This window comes from Canis lupus, chromosome 14 (assembly GCF_003254725.2).
Source record: "Canis lupus dingo isolate Sandy chromosome 14, ASM325472v2, whole genome shotgun sequence".
NCBI classification, from domain to species: domain Eukaryota; kingdom Metazoa; phylum Chordata; class Mammalia; order Carnivora; family Canidae; genus Canis; species Canis lupus.
The window spans coordinates 3,063,769-3,089,789 of NC_064256.1; the positions used below are offsets into that span (position 1 = coordinate 3,063,769).

The 26,021-nt window shown below is 43.0% G+C and overlaps 1 protein-coding gene across 2 annotated transcripts in view; it reads right to left on the minus strand.

Moving 5' to 3' along the window:
- The window catches only part of EXOC4 (exocyst complex component 4), a 746,744-nt gene that overhangs the window by 9,501 nt on the left and 711,222 nt on the right, over nucleotides 1–26,021 (minus strand). Inside the window, exon 18 of one of the 2 annotated variants that reach the window (XM_025471694.3) lies at nucleotides 21,305–21,553. The exons of the other annotated variant lie outside the window; for it this stretch is intronic. Within the exon in view, the coding sequence (XP_025327479.1) occupies nucleotides 21,355–21,553 (199 nt within the window). The 3' untranslated portion in view covers nucleotides 21,305–21,354. Of the gene's footprint in view, nucleotides 1–21,304; nucleotides 21,554–26,021 lie in introns of those variants that run through there. 2 annotated transcript variants of the gene reach the window in all.

Sequence of the window (26,021 nt, forward strand, 5' to 3'; positions counted from 1 at the left end):
TAAATTAAGTTTTCTGCAGCAGAACTAGAGGAAGATCTGCATTTTAAATTTAGTACAATTAAAACTGTGTCTCTTTGGTCTGGCACTGCCTTCGGTCAAACCCCATTTGTATGAATAATTATTCAGTCCATTAAGAAGTCTGTTCAACTCCTTCTCCCATTTTGAAGGTTTTAATAAATATTGATCAGGCACATTTCTGTTTGCACTTGCCAAAGCAATTCTGATGGATTCATCTTCTGATGTTATCAAATAATGAAATATGAAAGAGTGAATAGAATTACCCTCTTGTTCTGTGATTTTTTATTTAGGTCCTTCATTTTACTTTCATAATTGTGTTTGTCTCATACTCCTGTAAATGCTCTTTTGATTATCAAAAGGTGAATCCAGGTTAAGGAGAGTTAGGCTGTGCTGAATATCACTTCAGAGAGTTTTTTTTTTCTTCAATGAAAAACAAAAGATTTATCGAATATCATAGGTTGAAGGAAGGAGATAGTATCATGTACTTTGGTGGTCTCAAAGCCACGTATTGTTTGCCAATTAGCACAAGGCCCTCACACTGTATATTATCTATATTTCCCAGATTAGCAATCTGGGAAAGGGCTGCTGTCATATGCAGAACAAAAATGAATCAGAGGCCCTATGGCTTTTTTAGTTTTATGCATTTATCACCTTTTCAATAAATAATGCAAAGGATTTCTTCAAAAGAAAAGGTAGTATCCTTATCGCTAGTACTTAGGAAGCTCTAATAACATCTTAAAAGTTAATACAGTAATGCCCCCTTATTCACAGTCTCGCTATCTGCGGTTTCAGTTACCCATGGTCAACCTTGGCCCAGGAGCAGATAACTCTCCTCTTGACATATCATTAATAGCAGCCTCATGCTACGTCACGTGCCTACATCGTTCACCCCACTTCATCTCATCACACAGGCATTTCATCATCTCACATCATCACAGGAAGGATGAGGACAAGATACCCTGAGAGAGACCACATAACTTTCATTACAGTGGCTTGTTATAATTGTTCTATTTATTGTCAGTTACTCTTATGGATCTCTTACTGGGCCTAATTTACAAATTAGGCTTTGCCTTAGGTATCATGTATAGGCGAAGGATAGTATATATTGGGTTGAGCACTACCCATGGTTTCAGGCATCCATGGTGGGGTCCTGGAAGTTATTTCTTGGACATAAGTGCATGTGTGTGTGTGTGTGGGGGGGGGGGTGTGTGCTACTATATAGCAGAGAAACATACAGAGGTATAGTCCTTGCCTTCAGGAAGCTTCTTTTATCTACTCTTTAAAAAATACAATCCAGAGCCAGATCAAAGGAATCTAAGACACTAGGTAAATACTCTGACATAAGGCAACTCTGGGTTTGCCAGCCAGCCTGCCCATTTTGCTCCTCTCTCTCGGTACGTGGGAAAGAAGAAAAGAGTTGGAGGGTGCTAGACAAGGGACAGAAGCCAAGGATTCTGCTCCAGTTAGTTATGAAATGGAGAAGTGAAGGAGGAACTGGTATTGGGTTTCCATATGGAGATCCTTCTCTAGCTCTAAGTGTTTGCGGGGAGAAAGGTCAGTGAGGACAGGCATGGACTACATGGCTTTGATGGAAGAAATTGCCATTAGAATATTAAGCCAGTGAAGCCCAGTAGCTGCCAGTTCATTCTGTTCTTTAGCCATTGACTCTGCCCCTAGTTAGCTACCTCACAGGTGCAGGGTGTTTAGACAAGGTCTGGGTGAGGCTGATGGAAAAGCTTGCTGCAAGCCATTATCGCTGCCTGGAGTCTAGATGCAAGAACAGCTATTCAGCCAACAGTTGGCTAAATTACTCGAACCCTAATGATTTTTGGTCCTACTTAGGGATGTAGCACACTTCTCCATATTGCTTCAGGGGATTTCTCTACTCTGCTGAGACAAAACCAAAACAAAACAGCACCCCCCTCCCCATCTTTTAGGACCAAAGGGCCAGAAAAAAAAGGAGGGGGGGTTGGCAGAGGAACAAAAAAAATCAGCAGGTTATTTGAAAAGCATGAGCATATGCAAATCAGCAGGTCCCAATGGCAAATACTCCAGGGCATATTTACTAAACCCTCAGGTTATTTACAGAAGCGAGAAATCCTAAATAAACCAAAGCTACAAAATGGGCCACCTGAGATTCAAGGATATGTGACTCAGAACTGATGTCAATTAGAAAAATGATAGACTAAATCAGAAAGAACTAATGGAAATATGTAAAATATCCAGCAGGGTTTAATTAAGAACCCAAATACTCTGACAAATGTGATGGATAGCTTTGGGTAGCAATGTGAGGTTGGTGGATGAAGAGACCACTGTGGCCGATCTATATTTGGATGTCAGTGAACCATTTTATACAGTGCCTCTAAAAAAATATAACCTGCAAAATGAATTTATTTTGAATGGCTACCCCTGATAGAACACAGGCTGAAAAACAAAGGGTAATGATAAAGGCAAATCAACAAATTCCGAGAGAAAGCATCTAGTGAATGCTGAGGACACGGCTTATAACTGATCTCACTTAATACCTTAATTAATGTGCAAGCACACATAGAGTGGCGCAAAGGGCAAACGTTGTGAAGTGGGGAAGGGCCGGGAACAGCAACAAAGAAAGAGAAATAATGTAAAGGACTCAGAGTTATGGGCAGAAAACAATGAAATGAGATACGTGTTGGAAAAACCCAAGTGGATTTCTCTGGAAGAAATTCTACCCTTCTGTATTTCATCGTAGCAAGAAACCTTAGATCGGCACTGGTGAAAATGGTCCATGAGGGTGTGTACAGTGGGGTTGGGGTAGGGCAGGGGCTAAGGGCATGGAAGCAGAGAATATTCTTACTACATGTAAAAAAATATATATATATTAGTTATAGGGCAAGGAGGTGATGGTAAATCCTCCTTTGCTGTGCCTCATAGTTCTATATTGCTTTACACCCTAAGCCAGTTGAAAGAAAATCAGAAAAGAGCATCAAATGTGATTAAAGGGACAGAAGGCTGGAGAAAAATAGAGGATTAAGAAGAAATTCAGTCCGGTGTTGGCTCCCATGTCAGCTTACCAATGAGTGAGGTTTTCTCTGACCACCTTCTAGAAAATGGTACCTGCCCCACTCATCAAAGCTTTGTTCTTTTAACTGAGCTTCACTTCTGTTTAGCGTTGATCTTCATCTAGACATAAATATATAGTAAAACTGTTTTCTGGGGACAGTTGTATCTTCATATTATACAGATCTTAAAAATGTATGTACACATAAAGTTAGAGACACCACATGTTATACTGGTTAAGATCACGGATTCAGGAGCCAGGGTTCGAATCCTAGTTCTGTCTCTCACTATTTGTATGCTCTTAGGTGATTTGCTAATCTCTCCGTGACTTACTTTCTTCATCTGAGAAAGGAAACAGTGATATGGAGTTGTACAAGGACCAAACAACGAAGAACAGCGGCTGTGATGGACTAAGTGTTGGTTAAGAATTTACTACATAAATGTCTGCCACCCCGTCTTGGAACACAGGGGCTGTGACAGGGTTGAATCTGTCTCACTCCTTGTTAGCCCCTGGCCTGAGAACAAGACATCTAGTGGGTGCAGAACCAATGAAAAGGAAGAATGAACGACAGAGCCAACAGTCTGTAACCTCCTTAAGTGATAGAGGACAGAGGGAAAAAGCAGTCTGTGAATCCCCAACACCGAGGGGGTATAACTATGAATAAAACAGGTGCTCCAGGTAAAAGGCAGAGGGGTCTTCCCCCCAGCTCTGGGAGGGAGGAGATGTGGAGCACCTCCCTGAGGGACAACAGGTTGCAAGTAAAAAAGGGGAGGCCAGAGGGGAGAGGCCCATTTCTGGTTAATGACAGGCCATCCTCCATCTTTTCTGTCATCCTCTGGTGCAATAATTAGGCACGAGCCCCACAACTTTTATCTGCCGCATGTGCCCTTGGACATTTCTTGGTCTCCCTGAACTTCAGGTTCTGCATTTATACACGGGGCAGATAATGTAACATTACAGGTGAAGGTGAGGATTACGTCAAATGACGTGGTAGGACACCTGCTGCGTGAAAATAGGTAGCTGTAATAGCTACCTGCCTGAATACCTACTACTTGCTCTGGACCGGCCCTGTCCAGGTTATGTCTTCAGACCTTCAGGATTGTACGAGGTACCATATTCGTCTCACTGAAATGGTTTTTTGCTAATCCGCTCCTTGTGCCTCAGAAGAAGGATTTCTTTTCTTTCTTTTTCTAAGATTAACCATATGCCTTTGATCCCAACGCCATTAGGACCTTGCTAGGATTCTGTTTTATTTTGAACTCCTGTCTCTAGTATCTACCCCCTTCCCTTCTTCATGTCTGTGTTCAAGCATCCTCATGTTTCTCCTATTTTGAAAAAACAAACACAACAACAACAACAAACCAACAAATCCAAACAACAAACCCCAAGGCTTTCATGTAATCCTCTGTCCACTCTCTCATCTTGTTTTTTTTTTTTTTTTTTTTTTTTTCTCCTTTTCACTGCTAAGTTTCTGGAACAAATCATTTGTATTCACTATCTCTCTTTTTAAAAACCTCCATTTTGTCTGAAACGACATTTTAAAAAGTCACCAATGACATCTTGGTCGGTAAACACAAAGGCTTTTACTTAGTCCTGTTTCCCTTGATTGTTTTCCATTCTGAACTCAATTCTCTTTGGACCAAGTTACTAGGTCCCTTTCCAGCTCCCTCAGACTCTTCCATTTCTTTCTTGGCTCCTCGTCTGTCTGCTACAGGCATTGCTCACAGGCAGGCCTTCTCTCTGCTTCCAAAAGTCTTATCTGTGCATGAGATGTTCTTTCTCAAGATCTGGTCTCTCGACAGGTCAAAGCTTCATTTTCATGGGTTTCCAGACATTTGTACTTGATGCCCTTATCAGGTGCCTAACTTCCAAAGTTTACAAAGCCTCAAAATATCCTTGTCACTTTTTTTTCCTTAAAGATTTCATTTACTTATTCATGAGAGATGCAGAGAGAGAGGCAGAGACACAGGCAGAGATAGAAGCAGGCTCCTCGCAGGGAGCCTGATACAGGACTCCATCCCAGGGCCCCAGGATCATGCCCTGAGCCAAAGGCAGATGCTCAATCACTGGGCCACCCAGGGATCCCTGTCCTTGTCACTTTTGACTCTTGTCTGATCATCACCAGGCCTGTCAGTGTAACATCTTTTATGTTCCCTGCTTATTTCCAAGTCTCATTACTGCAGATCTGAGTCTCTTCCCAATAGGTTATGACAACTAATCTCCTACTGGAATCTCTCATACCCACTCACTCCTCCCAGACTAATCTTTTCTGGTTCCAACCAGATCAGTTTACTATTCTGTATTTTAAGACAAACAAACAACCCCAAACAGAAAAACTTGCGTGTTCCCTGGTGTCAATAGGATCAAGTCTCCAAACTTGTAACACTGACATCCAAGGTGGCCCCTATTCCACCTTTTCTCCCATTTTCCCTCTGCATCAACTTTCTAGTTAAGCCAAGCTGAGCTAACCAATGTCCCTAGAAGATACTTTCTACTTTTTGGCACTGAACTTGTATCAGAACCTAAGTAACCCTCAGGATTGATGAAATCTCTATCCTGAACAACCTCTTCCTTCTTGGTTACTGCATGGGTCACCCACTCAATATATGACATTCAGACCAGTCTCTACTTTGGAAAGAGGTTATTAAGGTTCTTTACAAACTGGTGATACAATAATAATAATAAAAAAAAAACAAAACTAGGATCTAACAGGAGGATAGTACCTACCACATAGAGTGTTAGGAGGATTTATTGAGCTAATAATACCTGTGAAGGGCTTAAAACAGTGCCTGTACCTAATATACAGGCGTTTGTTAAATAAGCAAAATAAAAGGTAAAAAAAGCATATAGTGCGAAGTCTTTTTTCCACTCCTGTCTCCAGCCATCCACCCCGTTTGCTTTCCCAGAGACAATCACTGTTACTAGTTTCCTGGGCATCCTTCCAAATACATTTTAGACATACACACGCATAGTTTTGTGTGTGCATGTTCATGAGTGTGTGTGTGTACGCACGTGCACATATATTTCAAGAGAAATGGTGTTTACATGCTCTTCTGCACTTGGTTTTTCCCACTTAACGATATATCTTGGAGATGGTTCCACTTCAGTACCTATCGACCTGCCTCATTCTTTTTAATGGCTGCAGAGGATTCAATTGTTCGGATGTACTATAATATGTATTTACTATCTTCTCCCAGGATGCAGGCTTCCTGATGACAAAGACTATGTCTTAAGATTCTCTGTAGCTTCCTCAGTGCTTATATGGTACCTTTCAAAACCATTCTTTTTATTTGCTCAACAAACATATAAGCATCAATTACGCATGAGGCAGTATATAATAGGATCTGGGCCTGCAGAAGGGAGTGAGACTGTGCTCCCTAGAGAGGACAGTAGCTGTGTGATTACAGCAGTGTGACAGTGGCTGTAGTAAAGGTACACACGAGCCTCCCTAAGGTCACAGATGGGGGGAGCTGTGCACTTCTTAGAGCAGCCGATGAAGACTGGAGGCGACAGTGGCGCTGAGGCAATGGAACGTGAGGGCTGGGCAGGAAAGTAGGAAGAACAGGGTACCCCACGATCATCTATTATTACCAGGATTTAAAAAATTTATTCACTTAAAAGAGTTATTTATTTGAGAGAGAGCACATGTACACATGTGTAGGGCCAGGGGCTGAAGGAGAGAGCCCTGAAGCAGGCTCCCCGCTGACTGTGGAGTCCCACGTGGGGCTCGATCCCAGGACCCATGAGTTCTCTACTTGAGCTGAAACCAGGAGTCAGCTTAACCAACTGAGCCAGCCAGGTGCCCCTATTAGTAGGATTTAATAAAAAATGGCATTTTAATACTCCTCAAGTAGAAAGGTTAATTATTTCAGAACAAAAATTACTTTCTCTTTGATGAGAGATGCACAAACTCACTACAGTATCATTATTTTTCTCATTGTTCTAAAGATGAGGACAGTTTGCTTCCATTTTCACCCTGGGGGAACCAGCGCTGGGGCTGACTGGACGGCATCTGAAGACAGAGGGTTTGAGAAACAAGTCAGAGGAGATGACAACCAGGTTTTAGAAAGACCTCTCTGGCTGCAAGGCATAGGCTGGCCACTCTGAGAAGCAAGGGAGCCTTCCAACAGTTCGAATGAACCCAGCTTTTCCCTGGTCTGCTCAATTTCTCCTGGTCAGACCGTGTCAGTCTTCTGGGTGACCTTGCCACGTCCCCAAGCGTGTAGCTGGACAACATCAACCTCAAAGAGAGAAACGGATGCCAACACCTCAGCAGAAAAACACACGCTGCTGTCAGGTCTCATGCCTTCCCTTCAGGTCAACACTGGCATGGACCCACTATGACACACTCAGCTGGACTTGACGGAGAAGAGGCAGAGAGGGAAAGGCAGGTGGCAGCAGGAACAGGATGCCAGGAGGGACACCTTTCACCATAAGGTACCTGCTATCCCTATTCCTCTACCAGGCTGTTGGAAGACGAGGCAGGGAGGACTAAGATGTCTATCATCATATATAAAATTAGGAGTATGACCATCATCTTAATCTCCTGACAACCAGACACAATGGGCTTGATGACCTTAGCCTCGCAGAGAAAGACAGAATCTGAGAAAGAGGTCACAAGTCTTCAGGGACAGACACTGGATTCCAAGGCTGGTCGGTGGGAGTCTCTCCTGCAGCTCTGGGGGTTCTGGGAGCACTGGTACCTGAGGGCTTCATATTGCATGGTAAGATTTTACACCAGATTCTCCGTTTACAATCGGGGTGTGAGTCTGGGGAGGATGTCTGGAGGGAGAGGGGGTATAATAGTATATAATTAACCACAGGGAAATTCATTCTCAGAGTCTGTGGAGAAAATCTGGCATTGAGGGGCAGAAAGAGCAATTTTTTTAGACTGGCCCTTTCCATATAAAAAGACTAATGCGAAACTGTTCAACAATGCAGTTCCTCTAAGTCTATAAATAAAGAAAAGGGTGTTTGATGGGGAAAATATATATAGCATTTGCATTCTTTTTGCAGGAAGAAAAAAGTATCAGATTTGAAAAACCTCCCAGAAAGGGCATCTTAGGAGAGGAAGGTCTTTGAGTGTGGTTAATACCTCTATTTAAATGCTAATGCTAACCTATAGCTCCGGACCACACAAAAACTAAAGTTTTTCAAAGACAGTAAAGTGAATTTAAAATGAAAACTTAATTTCCTGAATAAAAGTTTTTTTTTTTTTTTTTTTTTTACTTCCGCAGAGAAGCCAATAACATGGAATTGCACAAGAGTAAGACCCTGCTGGTCAGGGTATAAGCCAGGTGGCAACAGGGCGCGCCAGGGTAGGGGCAGGGACAGAGGGGCTGCCTCTGTCACAAATTGGGTTTCCACTCGCTTGAAAGACTGCCCTTAGGAGTTCAGGGTTCACCACGATTGTCCCTGATGGAGGGCGCTGCCTTTCCCCTCTGCCCTGCACCTGCCCATGCGGAGGGAGTGCTGGTGTCTGCAAGGAGGGCTGGCGCCCCAGACAAGGAGGAAGCAGCACAAGGCCACGGGTGGAGGGTGGTCCATGGGGCCCAGCCAAGCCAGTGGGACACAGACTGCACAGCTCAGGGCTGCTGGGAGGTTCAGAGCTGCTTTATTTCCCATGGAACCAACAGTAAGGAAGGAACGCAGTGACCAAGGCCCAGAGGTGGCAGGCACACATCTGTTCTGCCCTCCGCCTTCGAGGCCACATGCTACGTGTGCACGCAGGGACAGCAGCCCGACTACTCAGACGAAGTACCTGGGGGTGGGGGTAATGACCAGGAAGGGGGTGCACAAGGAGGCTTCTGGGCCGATTCTAACGGTCTGCATTTTTATCTGGGTGACGGTCATATGGTTGTGGCCAGGCTGTACAGTTACGGCTTGTCGCTTACTGTCTTCATGTTACATCTCAATGAAAGCATAGTCCCTTCTTCCCCCAGCCAGCTAAAACACATAAAAGAGGAGAGCAGGTGATAAGCCAGGTGTTGGGGGGGAGGGTACCTGGGTACGTACTTTTAACTCAGCCTTGCATCCTAACACGATGACCGGTGCTGATTTTATGAACTCTGAAAACATTACATGAGCTAGAAGAAGCTAGGACCACATGTTATATGATTCTGTTTAAATGGTGTATCCAGATTAGGTAAATCCACTGAGACAGGAAGCAGATGAGTGGCTGCCAGGGCTGGGAGTCAGGAAACGAGGGCGAGGAGTGCTGCTAATGGATACACGGCTTCCTTTTGGGTGATGAAAATGCTCTCAAATCATCTAGTGATGACGGCTGCACAACCCTAGACTCCACAGAAAAAAACCCATGAACCGCACACTGTAAAAGGGTTAATGTTTATGGCATGTAAATTACATCTCCAGCTGTTATAAAAATGCTAATTTTATGAACTGCAACCGGGGCTTCTTTAACTATACAGACGATGTACACCCACAGCCAGTGGTGTTGTGAGGATCGACCCATTAATCAAGACATTTGCTGCAGTTCAATGTTCGCCCAGGACATTTGCAGAAAAGATTCTGTCAGCTGACAGATAGAGAAACATTTTCACCAGCTCTCATTTCCACCAAGCTCCCCTGAAATGTACTGAAGCCATTTCTCAGGGCTTCGTACTTTTTGCTGTGACCCCCCCCCCCAAACAACATCTTCACACTGAATATCTTTGAACTCCCTCTATTCGTGCATGCCACTCTCAAGAAAAATTTATGACAACTAATAATGAATAACGACTCCTAGAAAAATAGGTTAGAACTGGGAACAATTTTATGCACATGATTATGGACATAAGAGAACTATAACTGAGCTGAAGGTTCACAATTGATTATATTAATGCTTTATTAAGGGGAACAATTATTATTTACTTATTTAATGCTATGGGCCAGATGCTTTCTCAGTCTACTGGATTTCATCCTCATGGCCAGAGCTCACAAAGGCCTAAGGTCACCTGGCTGGTTCACAACAGCCTGACTGAATTCCGCCTGCATGATAATATACGACCTTGGCTTACCTCCCCCAGATCATTCCAGAAAACTCTGAAATGGGACATGAAGTAACAGTTTACACCCAGGAGCAAGACTGGGGAGACAGAAATGTTCATTCATAATGAAAGCCCCACTGAGGTCACATTTGTGACAGCCCTGTGTAAACTGTAAAGTGCTACGTGAATACCTGTATGTGGCAAAACATATTATCTAGTATTTTCGCTTGGATATTGGATGGGGAAAAACTTGAAGCTGAGGTGCAGACAACTCCTCACTGTGTGACTGCTGTGCTGACTTATGCTTAGTTAAAGCAGAATAGGAGACTTCTTGCAATGATCTGCTCTACACGGCTGCCCTTCAGGTCTGTATTCATGGTAATGAGTGACTTTTCAAGGTTGAGTTGAGGCGGCAGGAGAGAGGAAGGTGCAGGGCAGGATGGCCTGTGATCCCAGCGGGTACAGGTTTTGTAAGAAAAAAATATGCTGATCCTCAAAAGGGGGAAGTGGCAAGTTATTCAAAAGACAGCAAAAATAGTGCAGAAACCTGAACCCAGTGTTCCACAAATACTGATGGGGGCTGCAGGAAAGAGCGAAGGGCCGTATTCTACCCCTTTCACATCTGCTACGTTCAGAATCAGTGTCTCCTAACTCCAGTGCTTTCGAAAATGGAATGAACTTCCACATGTGGCTCTGTCAGCAAGCAGGATGAGGCCAACGGGTTCTTCTCCTGTGGCCCCTGGAAAATGCTGCTCTGCGTGATACCAGGATCAGCAGAGGAAACTCAAAGAGAGAAAGATGGCCCAGGGGATGACCTGGGGTTACCCATGAGTCAGGAGAGTTCTGAGCAAGCCCACTCTGCCCAGACCTCAAGTTGCTGATCTAGTCAGTAGACCATGCTCCAGCACTATGAGGCCAGTGCTGCTCAGCAAGGTTATCCCAAATACCGTGCCTCAAATTAGCATTACTGCATCAACTGCAGACACTAAGCAGGAAAAAAGAATGGGGAAGAAACCAGTAAGCCTTGGGTCTGTCCCTTCTACAGTGAGACTGTTTGGGCCAGTTTCCTGCCTCCTCTCTCACTTCCTTCTCAACAGTCTGAATTTGGGGGCCTAAAGCACCTGGGTGGCTCAGTGGTTGAGCATCTGCCTTCATCTCAGGGCATGACTCCAGGGGTCCTGGGATCGAGTCCCGCATCAGCACACCCCCCTCCCACGTGGGGGAGCCTGCTTCTCCCTCTGCTTATGTCTCTGCCGCTCTCTGTGTGTCTCTCATAAACAAATAAAATCTTTTAAAAAAATAAAAAAATAAATTTGGGGGCCCAGGGAAGAATACACCTGCGCCCCCAAACTTCTTACCTGTTATAGTTCAAAACCCAAGGATCCGACAGAATGAGGCCATATGCTGGGAGATGTTACCTGCTACTTACAGGCCACAATGGAACTGCTATGCCTGGAGGACCCTGATGTACCCAACCAGGCAGGTGGTGGTGTCCCTCCCAATGCAGGCTTATACTTCTGCTTTACTGGGGAGCATTTCTAGTGTTTTTGAAGAGAAACATTTCAAGTGAGGTGGTGAAACAAACACTGGTTTGTGACCTAAATGTTTTTTGCAAATGTTTTCTCAGGCTAGGGGTGCGCGTGTTTACAAACCATTTGGGGAGCACACCTGAAGTGATGTTTCAGAAATAACTTGCTTGGGGGGGAAATCGCAATGCTATCAAGTGCAGCCAGGATGTCATCAAGAAAATGCCCTGTGTCCCTTTATATTCCATGTGACAGTGTAGACATGTGGTGACATCTCACGTGCATCTATTGCAGTTCTTGCCCTGTCACTCACTAGCTAACCAGTGATCGTGACCACAGCCCTTAATTCCACGGTACCTCAGTTTCCACATCTGGAAGCATACATGGGTTAGACCATCTGAACACCATCCCAGCCCATGAAGGAGACTGAAGTGATTATTTCCATTTTCCAAGAAAAGACACTGACGCTTTGGAGAGATGAGCCCTCATGTCAAATAGCTCATCAGTGGGAGAGCTTCCCATCCACAAAGCCCTAACTTTTCTATCACACCACACAGGCTCGTGACCATTTTTCTGGCTTCCTGGGTGCCTCTGTGCCAAACCATGGTGTACCTGGTCATAGATGGCCCACATTTGTTATTTGTCCTCTCACTTTCATTTCTTCCCCACCATGTATTTGTGTCACTCAGTCTGTGCTGGAGAAAAAAATGCTTTTGACAAGAGCATTGAGCGCCCTGGGAATGCAGTCGATGCAGCTTTATTTCAGCACGTATTCAGTTGAAAGTAATAGTGGCTCCATTGTAGTAAAAGAGCTTTATTGTGCTTTGTAATGAAGACACAAAGCACTTAGTTGAAATCACAGTCTTTTAAACTCATCTGCTTGATGCTCTACCATAGACATGCAGACACAAGGGAATTCAAAGGGAATTCTACAAAATGATTCCCTCAAAGTAGCCATAGCTCTGAGTGGGAACCTCGGCTTTGCCCAGGCACTACCTCTCGGGTCAGTTTCTCATCTTTTCTCTTTTCCTCACTATGTTTACGGCAGGCATTCTCTGATCCCTCTGGATGCTTATTCTACTTGTGAGGACTGACGGACTTCCCCCCAGAGCTCCATTACACATTACATGATCTCAATCAGGGTTTACAAATCTTGTCCTACCTACCTCTATGCCCGCGCGCGCACACACACACACACACACACACATACACACACGTGCACACCAGCATACAAGGCTGCTCGCTCAGTGGGAGGAAAGGGAAATGAGGATTTTCAAGCCTTTAAATAAAGATTATAACTGTTGTTGGGCTGTACAAAGATACAGAGTAATTAAAAAGCTCTTCAAAGAATGGAGTAAGTACATTAAATCCAGTTAAATAATTTTTCAGAAACACTGCAAGATACACTTCTTGCTGTTTCATTCTCTTACAATGAACTGAAGGAAGAATATCTCATTCTCCAAATGGAACTTTATGGAGTTTCAGTAAGCCCCCTCAGCACTTATCTGAATCTTTAATTAGTTCTATAATATACTGATGATATCAAGCCTAATTAAATTTATATAGATAAGGCGCAATGAAATTCTAACCAAGTGAGCTGGAAAGCATATATTAAATAGTAAATTTAATGGTTCAAGCTGATAACTACAATTTTCTATCAAAAAATTAAATTCAATTTACATGTTGTATTCAAATTGATTTTGAGTGTGCAAATTATTGGAAAAATCTCTTGACTATATCAGTAAAATTGCTAATCCAGTCTGTTTAAATATCAGTTATTAATGTCTGCATTTGCAAATAAGCCACACACATTTGCATTTTTACTGCACATAGTAAAAAATTATCTAAACCTTATGCCATTTTATTAAGAATACTAAGTGATTTTTCTTTTAGCTTCATACATAAATTAAAGAGCCAAAGAAATGACTATTGGGTCTAAAGAAGAGAGAGTCAGCAATTCAATACGTAGCAAAGTAGAGATGATACATATATTTTGCTGACTAAAGCAGTTTATGTTACTCTTTGGGAACAGCAATTATGATGGGGAAACCCTTTCTTATTTAGAATCAACTGGAATGGAACCATACACAAGTATCTGATACCATAATCACAGAGAGAGGTGGACATACACACATTCGGTGGTGTTTGCCATCAGTTTTGGGAGAAGGGAAACACATGGTTGTGTTTATCAGAGAGAAAGGTACACACCAGATGATCACACTTCAGCCAAGAAATATGCTTGGGAAGCAATATTAAATATTCACTTGATTAGTCAAAGACAAGGCCCAACTATCATGCAAGACGATCAATAATAGTGCCATTCTTGGTTTTTAGGGGTGACTGGCTACCATTTAGAATCATCGGCATTAAATATGCATCTTTTTCTTTGCTGACATACAAGAACATTGAAGATGTTATGAATACTATTAATTGAGCTTCAGTGACCTCAGTATTAGCTGCATATTTGTAAAACTTTGTGCATTGATTACTTGGGACCAGCCATTATCTGCTTTCCCTAAAACATACCCTTATTACTCTTGAATTCCACTGGTTAGAAAGCCATCTTTGAAATGAACAAGTATTTTTTAAATATCTATTATATGTCATGTGCTTGCATTATGGAAGATACAAATATATGGCAATAAGTCAGAAAACAGAAAAATGAGCGTCAAGCAGAGTAGTCGAGCATTCTAGGAAAGGGGTGGTAGTGCGATGCATTTTGGAGAGTGGGAAGTTTAAGTAAGAACAGTCAGAACAAAGGCATGGAGTCACATGTAAGAAGCACTGTGAGATCAGTGGGAATAGAAGTTTCTGGAATAAACAATGAGAAGAAGCTGGCCAGTTCAGAAAGGACAGTTAATTGGATCATTTTTATCCAAGCGTATAGAGTTTGGGCTGGATAATCTACAAAAAAGTTGCTCTAAGGATTGAGCAACAAATTAATTTAAGAGAAACAGTATCACAAAGGATGGCTGATACTGGAAAGGTATAAATACCAGCTGAAGGATTGTTGCTTTATTCCAAATGTGGGAGGGCAGTGATGGTGGAAACAGTACGACATGAGAGGAACCTAGAACCTTCTGGAGGAAGGAAGAGTCAATAAGTCTTTGTGTTTAACTGGATACAAGTGGTTGACAAGACTGATGAATGAGGGTGTCAGAAACTTCTGTAACATAAAATCTACAGTTAAGAAACTAAGGTTCAGATTTGGCAGACCTTGAGTCTGTTTTATGGAGAACCAAACTCAGGGTGAATGAACCTGTTAGTCTGTTACTAATATTTGAAAACTTGGAGGAAGAGTTGCTTGGACTTGATAAAGATTATAAAAGGGAGTTGGGAGCCAGTGATTTTCCAGATTTCCCTCCTGAATGGAGAATGCTCTTAGGTTTAGAAGTGGAAACTTGTTTTATGAGAGAATAAGGTGGACTCTTTCCAAATGTAAACTTTTCTACAAAGTGAAAGCCTGTGTATTATGACATTGTCCTCCCCATTCCCCCACCCCCATGGCTGTTCGTTCTGTTGGGGAAGCCCGGCCCAACCAGTCTGAAGAGCTGGGGACTGGTGGTCAGTTCTGAACGGGGAACTAGAATGGAGGGCCGCAAAGAGGGAATCACTCAGGCCTGGCAAGATTATTATCATTTCGGCATCAGTGTGATTGCCTATTCTCATCGTTAGCTTTTGTGAATGTACCAAGGGCAAGAGGGCTAATACAGAGGGTCAAAGAAAAGAGACAGGGACCCTCACAGCACCTTTTGCAAATTGAGTAAAACCATGACTGCCTTGCCAGCAAAAAATGAAATCGACATAAACATAGATTTCGCATAAACAATTTTAGGGTTTATGGATCGACCGGACCCCCCTGAAGCTCCATTATGCACTCCGTGTTAGGAATACATGGTTTAGACTCTAAATATCACACACCGACACTGCCCACCCCCCAATATACATATAAGTATCTGTGTCTTTGTATAGAGAGACTCATCTTTTCTACATGAACACATACCACACTTACAGGTGTGTGCGTGCACATCTACCTACTAATAAAGCTGCACATAGCTCTCTTTCACCCACTTGTGATTCTGATTAGTCAGGATCTCTCTTCAGATCAGACAGAAAGCAGGAGAGTGGGGCAATTTAAGGTGGGCAGGTCTTTCCACGTTGCAGGCAGGAAATGAAAGAAGTAACCTCCGTATCACCAGAAGTAGGAACTCAGGTTCTGAGATTTACTGGTACAGACACACACACATGCATATCTGTACACAGGCCCTTTGAGCGCTTTGAGACTGCTGGGGTCAGCAGATGTTCACCTTCATTCCCAGGGCCCTCACCCAGAGCCAGTCAAATCTGAGGAGGGAGCTGGTTCAAACTTATAGCCCAGGGAGCTTCCAAGAGCCCCTCATTATTCCTGAAGCTAAGGTACAGAGATGGGAAGCGTCCCATGGTGTGCCTGCCCCATGTGGTCCAGACCTCCCACTACCACCTGAAAAGATGAGGATAGGGGGCCACGGAGGACAGCCATGGGGCATAAGGTAAGAAACAGGGGAAAAAGTCTAAGAGCGGTGTGAATATACTAAAAGGAAGAGATAGGGAGAACTAAGGAATCAGAAAGAAGTAGAAGAGGATAAAATAACATTTTGCAGGTGATTTCTCAAAAGAGATGAATTTACCCACCCAATTCAGCTCAGCCTTCTAAGATAATCTAGAAGACACATAAGACAAATGAGAGAGGCCAACAACTCCTAAACAGCTGACTACATGCAGTGGCTCTCAAAGAGCATAAATATAAGTATAGATGCCTAGAGTATCGACACAGCAGTTGGGAAAAATATTTTTATTCTGGCAACATGTTATATGCCCTGGAATTAATAAAGGCTTGAGTCTTTTTATGTGTTCCCTCGACCACCATGGGGGAGTCTCAGGCTTCTCCATCTGGGGCTGCATGTTGAAACCCGAAATCTGATGTGCAAAAGTGCAGCAATGCCCATCCGCCTGGTGCAGGTGCCTCTCAGCTGGATGAGTTCAGACAGGGCCCGGCTGCCAGCTAAGCCCATTCTTACACAATCAACACGCGATTCTTGAGCCTCTTGCCTCCCAGACCTGCCTCAGAAAGATGTGATGTCTACCCCACTGCACGGTCCGCAGAGGGTGAAAGAGGCCGATACTGCACCAGATTTTGTTCCTGTGTTGACTTTTTAAAAAGGAAACAGTAGAAAAACAAGCTACTATATTGGTGCCCTGTGCTTCAGAGTGCTAGGCATTTGGAAAAGATCTCCCTACAGAGGGTTCAGAGTCAGGATGCTAAACAGTGAGATGCTGAGGACGACGATGCTATAACTGGAATACCGGCATGAAAAATATGTGCTTTTTCAAGAACTTCTGGGCCACAGTTGGGGGACTATAATAAGTCGGAAAAAGTCACGGGAAGTCTTTAGTTCGTCGTGTCATGGCATTCCGGAAGCTCAACGAACTGTTTGAACCTCAGAGCAACCGCTCTGAGGCCATTCAGAGAAGAAATGCAGGGAGGAAGCTGGCATGACGATGTCTCCACTCGGGACTAAGCCCATGAGGAGGAACGGGGACAACTCACTTCTGAATCGTGCCTAAAACACTCTTGGCAAAGGGTATGAAGCCATGGATGCTGCAGCCATGGGAAGACTTCTATCTCGCTGTCTTGGTGAAGGATGGGAAGGGTGCAAAGTCTAACACCGGGCCCTGGTCTTGATTGATGGGGGTTGGAACTAATTGAGATGATACATTTGAACTTCTCTGAGTCTGTCTTGCTAAGGAAATTCAATTATTATTGAATTAAAATCCTATAACATATTTTATCCATCATCTCATGCTTTTTGATTATCTGAGCCTGATTTCTTTTTATAGTTCAAAGTGTTTCAGTGAAGAAATGAAGTGACCGTGGTCTCCTTCTGTGAAGGATCCATTCTACTGAAATCCCCTTTCAATGGAGCTCCCTAGGATTCAGCTCAGGGCACTGTGGGGGCGGCTCTGCAGTCTTTGACTGAGAAAACTTGGTCAAAAGCATGGATATCTTCACCCTTTGGTCTTTACCCTTGCTGCTTTTCATCTCTCCTCTTGTCACTATATTCATGCTTCAAATGAGAATCAAATTCTTCTGCCTTGCCTAATTTGACTCACTTTTTCCATAACACTAGGTGACTATCAAACACATAAAACTCGGGGAACCAAGTGCTACATATCCCTCTTGCATGTTACTATAGGAAGAGTCAGCAATTACCCATCCTCCTTGTATTTATACTACTTGCAGTTTTGTTTAAGCCTTGAAACCACCCTACAGTGTAAGCAAACCACTTCCATTTTCAGAGCTAACTACAGCATTGCAAGGTCTGGAAACTACTGCAGGTTATGCAGCTTCTAGTAAGTGGTAGGGCTGGGATCGAAACCTGGGCTTTGCATTTTGTTTCCACTTTGCCAAGTTGCAAAACATGGAAGTTTTGAGAAGAGGCACAAGATCCTTCTCTCTCTATAGAATCTGTATGCTGTTGTAAAACTATAGATTACCTAAAGGCATGAAGGATCTTTTAGGACCTGTAAATTTTACAAAGCTATTTAATCAAAGAAAAACTCGACTTAGCAGCTCTGAGGATCTTGATTTGATACATAGGTCAGAAAGAAGGGATCTGTATTTCTAGATCTCAGGGGAGGATTACTGAACAAGGCTACCAGACAGTCACGGTGGTCTTTCTCCCTCTGAATTATGTCTGTAATTGAACTACAGAGACAACAACTTTTCCTTGGTGGGTCTACTGCTATGAAATCTTATCAAGTAAGAGAGAGATGAGGTACCAGTTGTCACGCCTAAGTCTTAGGTTCATGCTGGAATACAAGTTGCTATTTCCAGGGACTTTCCAACCAAGTGAAGTCAGCTGAAGAGCTGTTAAGGCAGCAGTCCATTTCTATTGCTAATCATTGGTTTAGAGGAGGGTGTGTGATATAGTTTGGGCCCCCCCCCCAAAAAAAAAAAACATGAGAGGAGGTCTACAGCAATGTTTCCTTGAGACAAAACCAAAGCACAAGGAGAGAAACTGTCTTTTCCCGCTGGATGTTTTTGTGATGCTTGTCAGTGTAGGAAGCAGCCTGGGACCACTGAGGGGACTGTGGGGCATGAAGCCAATAGACTTTGAGGAAGGAACAGCAGAGAGCGGGCAAGATAAAATGCATATATACAATGGAGTATTATTCAGCCACAAAAAGGAATGAAGTCCCACCATTTGCAATGACATGGATGGAGCTAGAGAGGTTAATGCTAAGTGAAATATGTCAGCCAAAGATGAATACCATATGATTTCACTCACATGTGGAATTTAAGAAACAAAGCAAATGAACAAAGAGAAAAAAAAAGTTGGAGACAAACCAAGAAACAGACTCTTAGCTACAGAGAACAAATTGATGGTTCCCAGAGGGGTGGGGGATAGGGGGATGTGTGACATAGGTGATGGGGATTAAGGAGGGCATTAATCATGATGAGCACTGAGTCATGAAACGCTGCTCTCTATAATTTAAGTAATTAACTACCTAGACCACTATATTGACTTCCACTAATCTCTTGCTTGCCCTCGCTTTTTAAGAGGAAGCCATTAATGACCCCTCCTTTTTTTTTTTTTTAATGACCCTTTTGTAAACTTTTCTTACTCCCTCTCTGGTCCACAAGCCACCTTCTATTGGGCCCCTTTTCCTTCCACTGGCTTCCATTTTCTCTCTCAGCTACATTTTAGTTTTGCCTGGGCTGTCCTACAAACACAACTGGGTCCCTCCTGCTTTGCTGCATGACGAATGGTGAAAACAGCATTTACACCAGTGTGCATACCATGCTGCTCCACGCCAGACCTGGTACTGTGTGAGGAGTACATTTCCTTCAGTCATAAGCACTGAGCCTCCTCAAGAGCAGGCTTCTGGAAGTCTGCTTTGATTTCGGACCGTGAATCTCTTGTAGTTTCCCCTCCCCCTACAAATTTCAGATTGGTTTTTCTTTTTTTCTTGCATCCTTTAGATTTATCATAGCTTAAGGTTTTATTTTATTTATTTATTTATTTATTTATTATTTAATTTTTAATTCTTATTCATACGATCCATCTTCTTGAGGCTTTCCCTTCCCAGAGCCCTTTTCCAGAGGGTATTGTATCCCATCACCACAAACTGGACTGGTTCTTCTCCATGCCAGCTTCAGGGCTGCCCTTTCACTGAGTGGGATCAGATGTTTTTTAGACATAATGTTTTCTAATTTTTTGGTTTATTTACTTGTTTTGCTTGAATACATCCTCAGTTCCCCAGGAAGAAGAGCATGAGAAGTAAACTTTCTGAATCCTTATAATTCTAAAAATGTCTTCATCTTGCCCTCAGTATGGCTGATACACCCCCTGGACATACGTTTCTAGGTTGAAATCGTACTTCCTCGGAGCTGGGAAGCAGGTATCACTTCATTACTTCCTAGTACTAAGTGCTATTGATCACAAGCCTGACGCCACTGACTTGTTTCTCTACCTCTCTCACTGAAGCTAAAAGCTAAAAGAACTTTACTTTGGGCATTCTGATAATTCACAAGGCTGTCTTTAGGTCAGGCTTTTTTTTTCATGCACTGCACTGGGCTCCCAGTAGACTCTTCTACTGTGAAGACATGTGCCCTTAGTTTTAGAAAAGTGTTTCTACCAATTTGGCAGTCCTTTCCCTTGCCTTTCATTTTCTCGTCTCTTTTCCTATGACTCCAATTAGTCGGATGCTAGCCCTTTAAAGACAGGTTGGCTTGTGTTCCTAAAAAGCCTCTCCTCTTGGTGGGAGTGAGTGTGAAGTAGGTAATGCTGAAAGTGCTAACAGGTAAGTTTGTTTCTCTTTAGGATTAGCAGGTGGGGTGCCAACTGTCAGGTGGGAAGCCTCTTTCTCTGATGACACTTGAAGTGGGTTTGTTCTGAAGCTGCAACAGCCATACCAGATGCCCCAGCTGTCCCTAAATATTTCTGAAGGTGGCTCTTTCAGGAAAAAAATTCCAGATGCTGGCATTTTGAAAGGCTAAATAAAACAGTGCTGTTATGACATTTTCACATTAATAAAATTGTCATTAACCCCTCTTTTCTGTTTCTCTTGGCATTCCGATTTTTGACTGTTGATTATAAACCTGCAACTTCTCCAAAGCACTCATTGCACATTCTAGCCAGAGGTTTTCCCCACCAGTTTATCCATTAACTGTATCCCATCTTCTTTCCAGCTTCCAGATGTCTGCTGGCTACTTTTGTTCCCCTCCTATTCTTTCTCAGCTATGGATTTATTTCTCTCTGGAAATACAGTTGTGAGGCCTGCCATCGCGAGTCCTATATATTATTTAAACCTCACAAGCTTTGAAAAATATTGGACATGATGCAAAATGTTTTAACATAACTTTTAACGCATGGCACGGAAATTTGGTGTATGGTCAGGGAGAGCATAGTATTGCTGATTGTGAGCACCTAAGCAGGCACAGGGCAAGGAGCAAGTGGACTAAGCTGTCCACTGTGCTTGGAGAAGTTTCAAATTATCATCAACTCCAGAGACGAGTAAAGAAGAGAGATGCTGGGCTCTAACTTGTTGACCCTTAAAGATGTAGGGCTCTTGGAGTCCCCAGGTCCAGTCTCATTGAGAGGCCCAGCTGCTTCTGCAGGTAGCAAGGTGACTATCACCCTCCCTTCACCAGCAAAGCCACCCAGCTCAGGGCTGGGCTGGTCCCAGCTGGTGTCATCGCTATGAGGGTGGTAATGAGCAGTGGCAGTAAAGGGTGTCAGATGGCTCAGAGCCTGGGGTGGTGAGCAGCTTCTGCACCTTGATGTGGCATGGAGAGGTGCCAATCAGTCCCATTAGCAGCAGGAAGACAGTGGCAGAGGCAACAGCTTGTTTGTGATGGTGATGACAGCAGCAATAGTGACGACAGGCTGGCAGCTGCCACCGATACCAGAGTGGCAGCCACTGGACAATGACAGCAGCTACAACTGCAGGAGAAAATGGTGATAGGCTTAGGGCAACACACATCTACCACGTTAATATAATATATTGAAAATCACTCAGAATACTGCTTTCTGAGTAACGTGGTTGTAAGAAAAGACCTCGTGCTCCTTAAAGACGCCTATGACAAGGTGGCCTCCTTCGAGCACCAAGGTCAGAGAACCTTCTAAAGAGACTTTGTCACCATCTCTGTATCACTGATTCTGCATTTCAGCTTGCAAGGGGGGTTCATTTGTTTCTAAAAAGGCTAGTATTTCTAGAAGGGCTGTACTTTTTGTTGTCATCAGGTGGCAATAACGAGTCATCATTTATAATCCCAGAAGGTGTGGATTACTGGGGAGATCAGACACTTAGAATTTTAAATCAGGACTTTGTAACTAAAATCACTGTCTACTTATTAAAACAAGCCAAACTGAGAAATTTGGGAGCAAGTGAAAACTCGGAAGAGGAAAAAAAAATCTTTCTTGCAAATACAAAACAATAGAATTCCTTACATTTCTTTAGCTATTCTTGACTTGATATATCTATAATGGAGTCTTAGATTCTTTCTCTTTCATTAGATGCATCTACTTTAACTTTGGGATTTTCTTGAGCAGCCTTCTGCAGCATGGCTCCTTTCCTGTAATAAGAAAGTCTTCCTCCAGCTGGGATGGAAGTGTTTGTCAGATTTCCAACTAGTAATACCCATCACTAGCCTCCCACGTGCAATTTTCTCTTTGTCTAGCTGGAAGTTCTGTCGTCCTAATTAGCTCCACAATCAACTCCTAATAATGATTTTTAAAAATCATCAGGAGCACTAAAAGTGTCCCCTTACGTCCAGAGGCAGTGTCTGTCCTCAACCACAGACAGTGATTCCCTTTTGGGGGCAGGAGAAGGAGAAGAGGGAAGGAGGGAGAGAGGGAGAATGAGAGAGGGGATAGAGGGCAGAGAGGGAGAGAGACAAGCTCCCTATCATTCTTTACCACTATTCTCAGTTTTAGGTCTTATTCGGTTTTTAAAAACAGCTTTATTGGGGTATAATTCACATACCATATAATTCACCTACTTCAAGTGTACAATTCAATGGCTTTTATCATCTTTATAGATAATGCGCAACCATCACCATAGCCGAATTTAGAACACTTTCATCACCTCAAAAAGAAACCCTGTACCTTTTGGCTACCACGCCCCCATCCCCCCTGCTTGCCACCCAGCCCTGGGCAACTACTAACCTACTTTCTGTTTCTATGGATTTCTCTATTCTGGACTTTTATATGAATGGAATTATATAGTATATGATCTTTTGTGACTGTCTTTTTCCACTGAGCATAATGTTTGCAAGATTCACTCATGCACTGCAATCTTTTTTAGCCAAATAATAATCCATTGTGTGGATATACCACATTTGTTTATCCCTTCATCCCGTGATGGACATATGGATTGCTTCCACCTTTTGGTTATTATCCATAATAATGCTATTTATGTACAGGTTTCTGCATGGACATGTTTTCATTTCTTTTGGGTATAGAACCAGGAGTGAATCTTATGAGGTTTTAATGTCCTTTCATATCTTAATCCTCTCCGTTTTGTTATCCCACTGTATTGTTCTCATTACTGAGCCCACCCTGCTACGTCATGTACAGGCACAAACTGGATCTTCATCTTTGAAGTTCCAGTAATGGTAGCTGTCAAGTATGTTCAGTAAATGTGATGTATGAATGGATGACCCCTTGCCAGTCTGTCATAACCACTTAGAGCAACCGATTTCTTTAGGAAATGCTTTAGATATTGAAATTGTTTAAATTATATGCTTTTGTGCTTAAATGTGGCTCTACTCATTAAGGAAATCAGTGTAAGAAGCTCCCAATGGTACATGGTTCCAAAGATGTGTAAGAGCCTAAAAAAAGGCTGTTTTAAAAGGTCCACCAAGGTGCTAATGTGAAATGGAAGCTTAATGGATACAAAGGAAATATCAAGCCACATATTTGGGATGAGACTGTTATTCCTGACATAAGAAAATATGTTCTTACCATTGGAGGATCATGCCTTGGTCTAGACAAGGAACACCCATTGGATGATCATGCCTTGGTCTAGACAAGGAACACCCATTGGATGATCATGCTTTGGTCTAGACAAAGATTACCCACTGGATGATCATGCCTTGGTCTAGACAGGTCTTCTGCTTCCTATGATCAAACTAAGAAAACCATCCAAGTAGGCGGCCTGTACTGGGGTTTGGCTTCCTCCTGCTCCCTCCTGATGGCTTAGAAAAACCACTTTGGGGTTTAGGAATCCTCTCATGTCTACTCACTATTTAGTATAGTATTTATATTTATGGCAAGGTAGCTGAGAATGTTCTCTCAAGGCAGATGGCAGGTGTCTAAATCTGAATAGATTCCTTTCAGGGAGGAAGTAAGAATCTGTTTTTTTGTGAGTGACCCCAACACTAAACTTTTGCTCCCTTCAAGCTGGTCACAGGTATACAGATTCTCCCTGTCTACCCAGCACTTTAAGGGTGTTTCTCTAAGTCATCGTCATGAACTTGGGCTTAGGAAAAGAACTCGTATGAACATTTTTCTGCGGGAAAATGTTAATCGGAAGCAGCAGATTAGTACCAGAGTTAGCACTCAACAAGGCAGTGTCAACATTCCGACTCCAATCCTGGGCAATTGCACTGTGTCTACTGGTACGAGAGTCCAGCCACCCACCACATTGGTGCTGCCCTAAGAAATCCCGGTTCTCCTACTAAGGATCTGACTTCCTGCGCCTTTGCAACAGGAGAAGTCTCCCCCTCCAGTCTCTCCCTCTCACATAATCACAGCTCTTATATTTTGTTTTGACTTAGAGTTTAGTAGAATTCAGATAGTAATTGTGTTATCATTTCTACTTTAATTTGCTTAAGAAAAAAAAGATTCAAATTGATGTGGGCAGAGCAGATATTTATAGCTAAAAGAGAACATGGCAATACCAATATCAAAAGCTAATAAAACTAATAGTCTTCCTATATTTACTTAATAAGGTTAGGAGTATGTGCAGATAGTGAACAGAAGGCATAATTATTATCACACAGTAATTTCTGTTTATAAAGAAGTGTCTAGCAGCAATATTCTTCTAGTCTTGGAGAAGGCAAACATGGAGGCCGGGGTTAACAAGACACCCCTAGAGTTGTGAAAGAAACTGGGGGGAGAGGTTTAAACCAGTCGAAGGAGATGATGTTCCTTTTCCTGAGATTGCCTGCCACTGCCCTAGGACAGCACTGTGTGTCGGGGAGGGGCGGGGCAGGGGTTTGGGGAGATGTGAACCCTGTGAAAGACGACATCAGCCTATGGGAGGTACTGAGTCTTGGGGAGGGGGAGGGGGAGTCCTGACCAAGGAGACGGAAAATCTGAGTTCTAGTCCTACCAGGATCATTCCTTGGCCAGTGACTCCAATCTCCCGAGCCAGTTTCCAGCCTGCTGAAGGGGACAAATGACACCATCTCAAAGTCCTAGATAATGAAGACTTTCAAGGTTTCTGCAAAGACTATATGATGTAAGTAATCTGAGAGCCAATGGAAAGACTCCTCTGAATCAAATTTTTTTTTTTTTTTTTTTTGAATCAAATTTTTAACTCAATTCTGCCTTCTGCTTTCTCCTTTTGCCAGTCTCAAGGAGACTATAGTAAGTTTTTGCTCTTTCTCTCCTCATACTGCCTCCCATCCCCACTCACTGGGTTTCAGGGAGGGCATGAGGAGGGAGCTGGCCTTGTTTTCTTTTCCTCCTCAGTGTGCCAGAGAGGGGTTCAACTAATTCACATTGGTGGAAACCTCCAGCTTCACAGGAGGATCATAAATACAGAAATGCAGATTACTATTATTTCTGATAATTCAGCACCTACTGTTAATCAAAGTGACAGAGGGCAAGTGAATATATATATTTTTAAGTCTTCTCTTGAGATTCCTAACTCTGGGAAATGAACAAGGGGTGGTGGAAAGGGAGGTGGGCAGGGGGTGGGGGTGACTGGGTGACGGGCACTGAGGGGGGCACTGGACGGGATGAGCACTGGGGGTTATGCTATATGTTGTCAAATTGAACTCCAATAAAACTAAATAAATAAATAAATAAATAAATAAATAAATATCTTCTCTTTTAACCCTTTGATTACAGTCACCTTGGAACTTTATTTTTGTAGGAGCCCCTCTAACCCTTGAGATATCCGTTCATCATATTCAGGGTTACAAAACAATTCTTCCTTGGATCCAACTAAATTGGAAACTACAAGCTACTGTAGTAACCGAGCTCATGATTTCTTAAAGGTACAGTTTAAGGAGGGCAGCTGCACCCAAAAATTAGACTTTGGGAAGTTCTCTCTCTTTAATTGCTTTTGGTTCTGGACAAAGTGACCTTTTCTCTGTCTGTAATATCCTTCTCCTCTAAATTTATCTCATCTCTTTCAAAGTACAGCTCAAAACTGCATTTTTTCTCTATTCCAATCCAC